Here is an 11,951-nt window from a genome sequence, read left to right on the forward strand (position 1 = left end):
AAAAATAGAGCCTATAAAAGTTTTTAAAAAAATTTACATTCAGTTTTAAACACATTAATTTTATCGCGATGCTCGTTACGTGTATATAAACCTTACACTTGATCACAACACTACGACACATACCAGGTTGTTTAAAAATTGGTTAAATTCTGGTGAATGCTAATGAAGACATTCAAAACATATTTTAAGTGAAAATTAACAAGGTTTAATAAAATACAAATTAACTGACTTAAATTATTTTTCAACCAGAACTGCCGGACATGAAAAACACGTTGCTCTCTTAAAATTATTTTTGACCTTTTAGCCAATGAATAAGAAATCTACGAACAATACGCTAGTCAGATAAACACATCGTAAAAACAAATCTTTAAAGAATACAAAAATTATTTGCCACTGCAAATAAGTGAAGGATTTCAAAAACAAGATTAAACTTTATATATATATATATATATATATATATATATATATATATATATATATATATATATATTATATATATATATATATATATATATGTGTGTGTGTGTATAATATTTCTTTGCTAGCTGCTCCCTGTAGCAGGAAGTCATGGCTACACCCCTGAAAATGTTTCCTATGTAGATCTAATTGAATAATTTAAAAAAAAAATTAATTGGCTTCCTGCTGAATTGAAAGCGATCTCTTGTGTCAACAAACTACCCAGCACGTGCACCTGGCCTCGACTTGAACGACTCGTGTTACAAACTATGCAAAGCCCTGGCCCGTCACCAGGTGAAATATGAATCTACAAACATTAGCGACTTAAGTTCTCATTTGTAATTGAAAATAATGATTTGTAAATATTGAAAACAAACAAGAATGGTAATTGACTTAACTTTAATTGAAATTGTGTTACTTACTGAAAATATGAAAGTTAATGAGAAAATTTTTCAAAAATATTGATTTGAACTACACGGCAATGTTATAAAAACTCTTGGTATTGTTACATTTTTGAACTTGATCAGGCCTAGAAATCATAGACGGGAGACAACGTGGACGACTCTTGTGATCTTCAGGTAATGCAAACATTTTAATTAAAAAGTTAATTGAAAAATGTTACGAAATAATGCACTAAATATGAGAGAAACAATTATTTTCTTTAAATATATAAAAATGTGCTACGATTATTTAAATGAACTTATTAGAATGTAAGAAGCGTCCCACACTTTTGTTTTTACTTATTTAAATAGCAGTTCATTATTATATATTTTAAGAAATACATTAATTTTCTCCTTTTCATTGCAGTATTACATAAAAGGTTGTTATTAAAATGTTTTTTTTATTTTAAAACTATAGGGTTGCGTGACTAAAACAATATCGCACTAAATGAACACGAACAATGTGCGTATAATAGTGTGGTATATAATACTTTATATAGAAAATGGTAATATAATAATTCATATAGGGAATTGTAACAAATTCTTCCAAAATTAATTAAGAATCCAATTAAGTCAAATTTCATGTCAGATTGCAGTGTCGTTGGGTCTTGACTCACATGCCAGGTTTCGGAAAAATTGGTCGGTTAGAAGTGGTTGAAATTTTGCTCGCCAGTTTTGATCAAGATATAGGAAGCAAATTAAATAAAAGCTTGTTATAATAATACATTTTTGATATAGTTCGATATTAATAAAATGAAAGCTGTTTTGTGTTCTTTATGTGATATAAAACATCTAAACCTAATACGTTTTATGTACTCAGCCAGTAGAGTTACAGGTGTAATATGTTCTTCAGGTCAGATATGTGTATATGGGTGTTACAAGTTTTCTTATATTCATATAAGTAAAATTAAAGAAGTAATATGTTGTATGTCTTAGATGTCAAGAATGTTGGCTACACGGTGTATTTTGTTGACACTTCTGCTCAACACTGTATGCTCATGTAAGTTAATTAAAAACGTGTTTCCTCAATTAAATCAACAGATTAACGCAAGAAATGATAATAAATAGTGCAAAATTACACTTTCAAACCTAGTGGTCCATGTCCTTATGAAGTAAAGTTTACCTATCTCTTTGCCCTCGTAATATGAAAGGATAATGTCGTCAGCACGATGTCCAGCCGCTTTTACGTTCCCAATAGTGAGTCCGGCACAAGTCAGAGCCGGGTGAACTCAGCGAAGTCCTACCCATATTGATCCTTTATCTTGTACTTGTTAATGCTAATTAATAAGCTAATTAAATGTTTTTACTAAGTAGCCAAGAAATTAAATAGCTTACACCTAACCAAGTTAAATTAATTGACTCTCCCCACCTAGTGGTAGTCAGTGTTTTTTCCAGACTTTTTTCTCCGGGGGGGCACTTGAAATTTTCGGGGGGGGGGGGGGGGGGGGCGGTAAACTTTCTTCGGGGGGGGGGGGGGGGGCGGACACTGTTAAAAGTATATATTTTCTATATAAATTACATAAATTTCATTTCGTTCGGGGGGGGGGGGCGGAAATTTTTTTCGGGGGGGGCTTGGACCCCCCCCCCCCCCCGAAGAGATGCCTGGAAGAAACTCTGGTGGTAGTGAGGTTGGTTATATATTTAACCCTACATGTGAACTCAGGCAATTACTTCAATTTAAAGCACGATTTTAATTTTTGTTTGATAACAGTGTTTCATTGTTAAAACACTCATGCATGTTGATCTAGTAATAACTGTTACTATTTCCATTTATAACAGATAAAGTGCTGAAAGTGTATGGTGAGAAATATAGGCTAAGATTTAAGAATAATTAAAATAGATTTTACACATTTTTAACGTTTTAGTCACACAATTTACATTAAAGAAACTAGAATTATGTGCATACATTTATAATAATGTTACAAACAATAAAGTGTGATACAGATTTTTTGCTTTATTTCTATTCCAGAAGCTGACGAACCCATGAATTTCGGTAAGAAATTTATTCATTTTAAAAACACTTTTTAAAAATATATAGAGTTCCAAAAATATTAAAGCTTTTATTAATCTTAAGTTATTGCATTTTTTAGTTAATATTTGAATATACATTCAGTGTATTATCTTAAATTCGTGTATTGTAGATATATTGATCTGTAATCACGGACTAGTAATAAAACAGATGTAATAAACAAATGAAGTAAATGTTTCGCTATGTTTGTTACTAGCGAATAAGGTAAACTCAGATCACTGTGACGGAATTCGAGAGAAAACAATTGCTTTACTATATGAGCTTCAAAATAAACTTTATAAACATATAAACAAAGCGATAGTGCGGTATGAACTTATGGATTTGTTTTAGATAAGTTATATAACAACTATATATATATATATATATATATATATATATATATATATATATATATATATATATATATATATATATATATATATATGTATATGTATATGTATATATATATATATATATATATAAACAAATATACGATGCAAATGTTTTTTGTTTCAACAGAGACAGTAAAAGGTTGCCCAGGTATGTTATGCCGCAAATACATTGTAATATTCATAAAAAACGTTATAATAACAAGCTTTTATGTAATAATGCAGTAAAAATGAGAAAATAAATTATACACTACTATTTCAATAACTATAAAGAAAAGCGTGGATCACTTTAGTATCTATTGGATACCTTCACTAATATTTAGGAAGAGACCCACGCCTACTAATTTGGACAAAATTTTAATTAATTCATAAAAAAATTAATTAGGCATCAAATTAAGTCATCTTCAATATCATGATGCATTGTCCTCATGTATATACCCACGTACCAACTACGAACCGTATCTGTCAGTTAAAAGTGCCCGTAATTTCGCTCGGGCGTTTCGATCTAGACAGACTGACGACTGACGACAGAGGAAGTGAGTTAAATAAAAGTTTGTAATAAATTATAGACTACTATTTAAATAACTATAAAGAAAAGCGTCATTTTCTCCTCCCCCCCCCCCCCCCTGAAGAGATGCATGGAAGAAACTCTGGATGAAAATCGAGAAATAGACCTCATCTGTCTTAACGATTTCTTATAAATGTTGCAAAAGAAAAACAAGGGTTTGGTCTAAAATTCCTAATTTTTCAAACATGATAATTGATGACACTTAATATTAAGGTATTGCGGTTAGGGTTTATTATTTTCTCAAATATTTTATCGCCACCCTGAAAAGTCTTTACTATTTTCCTGACAAAATTATAACAATTTGGAATGGACAGAATATTTATTAGTTCGCTGTCACATAGCTTTCCATTTTAAAAAATACTCAATTCTATTCTGCGATGATATTATTCCCAATAATAATGTATATTGATTTTAATATTCAATAACAATTTTTTTAGCGCTTAATTGTATACATATATGAAAGTCATTCTCCGTAATAGTAAGGTAGACACAGTTCGGCGAACTCCCATGAGTATTCTCGACAACTTCCTAAAGGCTGAGTAATGCATAAAAGACAAACACACAGAAAAGTAGAACTTTCATTTCAACATGCGTAGATAGATTATCAATCAATATTTTTAGAAATGTAACTTTTCTGATAAAAACTCAAGTTTTGCACTTATTGTTAGAGCAGTAGGCCCCATAGAACAAAGTGAAATAACTCAGTTAATATTTTTGCAAAATAATCTGCCTGGCTAATTTCGCCGAATAATCAAAAATTCAATTCTAGTCTTTATTTTTTTTTCTAGGGCCCTTTGGGGAGCTTTTGAGCCCTTGTGGGCAAAATTTAGTTTTTTTTTTTACCGCACAAGACTTTTCAGAAGAATTATCAACCATTCCCCAAAGTTTAACGGTGAAAGTATGAATAATTAACATACACATGCACATACTTTCACTGGTTACGGAAGAAAAGTCGCAGGAAAAAAAACACAAAAAAGTCAGTTTTTGCTAGGAAAAAAAGTCACAGAAAAAAAGTCACAATGGAAAAATTTTATCGGAAAAAAAAGTCACAGAAAAAAAGTCACAAAAATCTTTTCAGAAATATTTTGATTTATTTGTTGCAAATTGTAATTTTTAAAATTTCTTTTATTGTTGTAGGTTATATTTTTTGATAGCATATATTATTTATAGACGTTAAAAGCATAATGGTTTGTAACAATTAAAAGTAAAATAATCTAAGAATTTACACAACAATCTCAACTTTGGTTGCGTATTTAGTTAAATACGCGACAGAAAAGCTAATTTTATAAGAAATGTAGGCACATCATTGTGTTTTGCATATGTTTTGCCGTAGGCTATTCTCCGGTCGGCCTCTCCTCAGTCGACCTTGTCCGAACATATTGTGTTTGTGGACGTTTTGTGCCAATGACAGCCTTTAAACCGTGTCGGCTTTCTGTTTTTATCCCATGCTTTGTTATATAATGAGCGTGATAAATGTGGGCAGTAAAGGTGGTTGAACTAATCATAACTATTGTTGCGATGAGTCGAGGGTAGCAAGTCAGATGAATTTACCATTTCATGGTAATTTAATGTTAGTATTTAAAAAAAACACGATGAAAAACTGAGGACGTTGGAACATTCTATTAAATGCTATTAATATTATGCTTTACATAATTACAATCTACATACTTAAAACTAAATATTTTAGACGAATTATAAACATTACCATGCGTATACAACCTACACACATAACATTACATTTAATTAATCCTAAGTTAATTTTGCACTCTGAATATATAATTCATAAAAGTGTTAACACATTTCATGCAAATATATATTTGTGACTTTTTTCCTGTGACTTTTTTTCCTGTGACTTTTTTTCTGTGACTTTTTTTCCTGTGACTTTTTTTCCTACAATCACTTTCACTTAGGGGTCGTCCATAAATGACGTGACACTCGTAGGGGGAGGGGGGGTTCGTAATTTTGTGACGGTGTGTGATGAGGGGGAGGGAGGGGTTCAGAGGGTGCGACGTCATACTTTGCATTATAAAAAGCAATGTTAGAAAACAGAATTTTTGACGTTATTTCGCGTTTTAGAAATTTTTTTAATAAATTGCAATAGGAATTGAATAAAATACTTTATGTTGACAGAGTTCAGACACGATTTTGAAAAATATCGATGTTTTAAGAAAAAATTCAACTGCGATTTTGAGGGGGGTAGTTGGCTGAAGTGTGATGTCACTTTAGGGGGAGGGGGGGTCTGACTTTTTGTGACGATGTGTGACGGAGGGGAGGGGGGGGGAAAGGTAAAAATCGTCAAAAAAAGCGTGACGTCATTTATGGATGACCCTTTATATATATATATATATATATATATATATATATATATATATATATATATATATATATATATATATATATATATATATATATATATATATATATGTTAAGATTGTGAGTTTATTTGTATGAATAAGTGTATTAAAATTCTCCTTAAATCTAAATTTTATTATATTTCACATTTCTTTCATTTGAAAAATAAAAAGAGTATCAATGTATGTTATGCCGTTAAATACATGACTATGTATAGACTACATGTTTAAATATGTATACATTTTATGTGAGACACTATCCCTTATACAATGTTAGAGGCATTTTAATATTTCGGGGAGGGGGGGGGCGGGGGTATGGAATAATATCGGACACACGTTTTACGCATTCGATTATTTACATGATTAAAATTTAACTTTTGTTTTTATTTTATCAGAGGAAGCTGAAATACTTCACTGTAAAGGTAAGTTGATAAGTGTTCTGGCTACAGCAGGATGAAAAACATATCTTTTATAATTGGCACTGTGTTAAGAAATCAGGCGTTAATCATAGAATAATGACCCTGTAAATATTAACTATTAACTTTTCTTTTCACATAACTCTAATATCTATAATCAGAATGGGCCGTCTATTCGTAAAGGCCCATTAAAATAATTAAAATACATTATAGAAAAGATAGTTCATTTAAGAGACTTTGTCGTTTGACGTTAAACCTCACAAAATGTTTCTGTGTGTTTTTACTTTGTGAGTTGCTAAACAATCGAGGCGTTAAAATTGTGTTAGATTTGACCGTGGGTATCTTTTGGTCACCATAATGTGTGGTTATGTTCAAAAACACATACTTTATATGGTTTTCTAGGAGTAAGTTAAGTAGACCTACCTATAATTTTTGTAACAACGCACGTCTACGAATAAGGCTTAATCTATTATAACGTGGTGGTATACATACAACATTCTACTTTGAATATTTGAAAAAAACAGTGCTATGATGTTTAATTTAGCTGCACCAAAACCAACAACCAGTGCTACAACTGCGCGACAAAAATCCACTACCACTACGCCCGCCCCAGTCCCTCCCAGCGTCCAGCCATGTCTCAAGCGAACAAAGGCCGGCATCATCTTTTTGCTGGACGCCTCGTCTTCGATTGGACCATCGAACTGGAAGAAACAGGTCAAGTTCGCCTCTGACGTCACGGAGGGGTTCAACGTTGGACAGGATGACGTCAGATTTGGGACAGTTATATTCAACAGCGACCCCAAGAAAATATTTGATCTGAATGTCTATTTCAATCACACGAGCTTGTCTAAGGTAGGTAGAACGATGTTTAATCTAGACCAGGGGTCTCCAAACTACGGCCCGCGGGCCGGATGCGGCCCTCGAGGTCCTCTCATAAGGCCCGCGGAGATATTTTTGTCCACAGACAAAACGTTTGTTGGTGGTGGCTGAAGATTTTTGCCCAGAAAAAGAAAAACAATTTTAAAATGTAGCTTTCTGTGCAAATACCATTGCCCGCCGTGTTGCAGACATTGGTGAAAACATTGTGTCTCATATAGCGAAAAATGCAAACAAGTTTCGCCATTTTTAAATGGCAATGGAGGTGTCGCTGGTCAGCTGTTCAAATCCTCACAACTGCTTGTGTTCATTAGAGGTGTAGATGTAGACATTAACACAAGAGCTGGCTTCCCTACATAACATGGTTGGCATTGTTACCGGAGAGGATATATTAAGAAAAAACATTTGCTGATTATAACTTGGCCTGGACTAACTTCAGTAACCTGACTGTTGATTGAGAAAAGTACAAGTGTGGCATAAAGAAAGGCTTGGTTGGACAAGCGAATAAGAAAAATATTATACAACCAGTGTTCCTGCACTGTATTATTCACCAGCAAGCTTTGTGTGCTAAATATATGGAGATTAGCTGTGAAATGAATCCTGTGGTGAAGATGGTGAATTTAATAAGATCACATGGACTCAACCATAGATAGTTCAGAGACATGTCGAAAGAAACAAACATTTTCAAGAATGAAATAGGTGAAGAACAATTTTAGAGTAAACTTGAACCTCGAGTTGTCGGCCCCCGACTGTGTTTCTTTCAGACTTTTCTCTGGGTGGGGGGGGGTGGAAATTGGTATATATTTCTATAAAAATTAAATTTCGTTCGGGGGGGGGGGGGGGGGGGGGAGACGGTCTTCGTGGGGGGGGGGTGTGGAGGGGGGCTCTGCCACCCCATAGACATGTCTGAAAGAAACCGGCCCCCGAACAGAAATTTGATAGTTGATGCAGCCCTCGGGCTAAAAAGTTTGAAGACCCCTGATCTAGACGTTAGAATCAATCATTTAGTCGTGCTATGTGAGCAAAAGTTCAAGTAAGTTGCAAAATATGTTCAAGTAAGGTGCATATCTTGTTAAAGTAAGGTGCATATCTTGTTAAAGTAACGTGCAAATCAAGTTGAAGTAAGGTGCAAAAGTTCAAGTAAGGCGCAAAATATGTTCAAGTAAGGTGCAAAAATATGTTCAAGTAAGGTGCATATCTTGTTTAAGTAAGGTGCATATCTTGTTAAAGTAAGGTGCAAATCAAGTTGAAGTAAGGTGCAAAACTTGTTAAAGTATATTTTTAACACTTCTTTTAAAAAATTCGGCATGCTTCTATTCTGTATCGTAAGTTAAATGGTGTTTAATCTACAAGCAATAAAAAACTGCCATTTTTTGTACAATGCTACTAGGCTCTGCTGGACATAAAGTACCCATTTCTATCCGGCACCAAGACGTACAAAGGTCTACAGTTTATCTTAGACGACAAAATGTTCAGCTCTGCTTCAGGCGGTAGACCAGACGCCAATGATATCGTCATAGTTATGACGGACGGGAAGTCTGACAATACGAAGCTGAGTACGTTCTTTATTCTTAGAAATAATGTCAAATAAATTGTGAATGTGCTCAAATCATATCTATATATATAATTCTCTTCATGGAGACCATAGAAAACACCACGCAGCTTAGCCACCACCCTCATCCCCACCTGTCAGGTGAGCTTTGGTTCACCCCGAATGTTTACAATAGGGCTTGTAAGTAGATCACCAACCCGTTCTACGGCTCAATAAAACCTGCATGAGCCAAGGAACTGCTTGGTGACCTACTTACAAGCCCTATAGTAGAGCCGGTTCGAATAAGTGATGGCTATTAGGGGCAGATAATTTAGTTTTTAAACGATTTAAAACTAAGGGGAGATAATAAGTTCTGCTTGATATTTTCATAGTCGTCTGTAAACGGCTGCTTTCACTGGGCGGGGTGGGGTGGGTGGGTGGGGGCGGGATGGGAGAGGCAGGGGGTGGGGTAGTGTCAAATTCACAACTTTTGAATTGCTGATAAGTAGAAAATAAAACAACTAGATAGCGGCGTATGCTACGTCGCGGGTCAGCTCGTTTAAAATATTTCAATTAAAATTGATTGTGATTTTAATTTATAAAAGTATCAAACAACGACAATAACACAGTCTAAACATAGTACTAATATTAATTGAACACATCCTTCAATGTAAATGTAATATTTTAATGATTAAAAAGCAAGAAAACATTTTTCTTTTTTAATTAGAATGATTATTTTACCTATTTAATACATGTAGGTGGGTCGGTGTGGTTGGGGGAGGGGGGGGTATAGAATAAAAATATTGCTGCTCTGACGACAAGAGGTCGATCTAGGACTAAGTCAGTAGGACATTCATGAGCTCACCAAGCCGAGTAGGCCTACATTTCTTACGTTAGGGAAAACAAAACAAAAAGGTGAGAATTGAGCTAATCAAACTAACGTCTTTCACCGAGGTCACTGAAACACATGAGCTGTACTTGAAATACAGTGGTTATATCATTATGTTGGGCAATCCGGATATGTTTTGTCTCGCTACATGTAATTTAATTAGTTGGTCGAAAACTTGATCTAAAATCACCGATCTGTTTATAAATTACTCATCTAAAATATTTACACGAAATAGGAATTGTCCGAATCTGGGAGGTCTGATTACAATACTACCTGTATACCCCGTTTGTAGTTTTTGGAATGCTGCTTGTATGTATATTTCTACTGTTTTAGCCGTTGAGACCGCTCAAAGGCTTAAAGATCAATATATTACATTGATTGCGGTGGGGATTGGTGATCAGGTCAATGAAATTGAATTGACGACAATAGCAAATGATCCAAGCTATTACTCCAAGGCGAATGACTTCGCAAATCTGGATTTCATTAAACGTGACCTGGTCAAGATGACATGTGACAGTGAGTAAAACTGTATTTTAGATAGTTGTCTGTGGTCAAGTTGACATGTGACAGTAAAGCTGTTTGTATTTTAGATAGTTGTATGTGGTCAAGTTAACATGTGACAGTAAAGCTGTTTGTATTTTAGATAGTTGTATGTGGTCAAGTTAACATGTGACAGTAAAGCTGTTTGTATTTTAGATAGTTGTATGTGGTCAAGTTAACATGTGACAGTAAAGCTGTTTGTATTTTAGATAGTTGTATGTGGTCAAGTTAACATGTGACAGTAAAGCTGTTTGTATTTTAGATAGTTGTATGTGGTCAAGTTAACATGTGACAGTAAAGCTGTTTGTATTTTAGATAGTTGTATGTGGTCAAGTTAACATGTGACAGTAAAGCTGTTTTTTAGATAGTTGTCTGTGGTCAAGTTGACATGTGACAGTAAAGCTGTTTGTATTTTAGATAGCTGTGTGTCTATCATTTAGTAATGCCAAGTGGTGCTTCATTGAGTAAGAATCTGACGTCACAAAATAAAGATCATAAAAAAACTGCTTTGACCATCTTATATTAGTCAGCAAAAAGCTGAACGTATTTCCCTGTCTGTGGTATGACGCAGTAGAGCCGACAAACTTTGCTCAACCGTATTTGGCTCAAATTCTCCCAACAATTTTTGTTTCGTTCTTGTTAACTTAGATTGGGCTCAATATATTTTGCATAAATTCTATTGTAAAAGTTTTTGGTAACTTAAGTTTGGTTCAATAAATTTTCAATACAGCATGTTGTATCAGTTCGTTTCAACTTAAAATGGGCTACCTATATTTTCCGCATACCCTGTTGTACCCAGTGGTGTAGCTAGAGGAGAGCGGGTGTTACCCCGCCCCGGGCGCTGAAGCTAAAGGGGCAACAAAAGTGGTTGAAAAAACTGTAAAGCTCATTTTAAGCTGGGGCACTCAATTATACACAGCCAATGTTAAAAAAGTAAACAAGTAAACAGCCACAAGGCTTTACACGCTGATCAAATTGTTTTCTACATCAATTGGGTTGCACAACAAAAACAATTACGGGATAGTGACTGGTACAAAGTACCACCAATCTTTCTGAATAAAGCGGGGGGGGGGGGGGATAACGCTTTTTGGCGTCATGAATAACAATATATAAATACACAATCTTGTACCAGTTCGTGTAAACTTAATTTGGGCTCAATATGTTCTCCATACACCATGTTGTACCAGCTCGTGTAAACTTAAATTGGGCTCAATATGTTCTCCATACACCATGTTGTACCAGCTCGTGTAAACTTAAATTGGGCTCAATATGTTCTCCATACACCATGTTGTACCAGTTTGTGTAAACTTAAATTGGGCTCAATATATTCTCCATACACCATGTTGTACCTGTTGTTGTTGACTCACACTTTGTGTTTGTTTGATCTCCAGATATTTGACAGCTTTATGAGCCTCCTGCCAGTCTGTGACTCCTCTGATAAGTCAACGACTTTAGCAGAAAGATCTAATAAAATATCAGAGAACTAA

At 34.3% G+C, this 11,951-nt stretch overlaps 1 protein-coding gene across 2 annotated transcripts; it reads left to right on the plus strand.

Moving 5' to 3' along the window:
• Positions 1–913: 913 nt before the first annotated feature.
• Positions 914–11,951, plus strand: LOC131939884 (collagen alpha-4(VI) chain). Of its 2 annotated transcripts, XM_059298413.1 has the most exons (11): positions 940–1,034; positions 1,315–1,359; positions 1,833–1,896; positions 2,676–2,696; positions 2,866–2,889; positions 3,424–3,444; positions 6,608–6,634; positions 7,173–7,480; positions 8,895–9,060; positions 10,258–10,440; positions 11,856–11,951. In XM_059298413.1, exons 2-11 carry the CDS (start codon positions 1,345–1,347, stop codon positions 11,861–11,863), a joined length of 837 nt encoding a protein of 278 aa, XP_059154396.1. In that variant the 5' UTR covers positions 940–1,034; positions 1,315–1,344; the 3' UTR covers positions 11,864–11,951. The 2 variants fall into 2 exon arrangements, with proteins under 2 accessions (XP_059154404.1, XP_059154396.1); XM_059298421.1 differs by lacking the exon at positions 1,315–1,359 and having other exon boundaries at positions 914–1,034.

This window comes from Physella acuta, unplaced genomic scaffold (genome assembly GCF_028476545.2).
Source record: "Physella acuta isolate Inbredline_101_S28 unplaced genomic scaffold, ASM2847654v3 ptg000019l, whole genome shotgun sequence".
Lineage (NCBI taxonomy): Eukaryota > Metazoa > Mollusca > Gastropoda > Physidae > Physella > Physella acuta.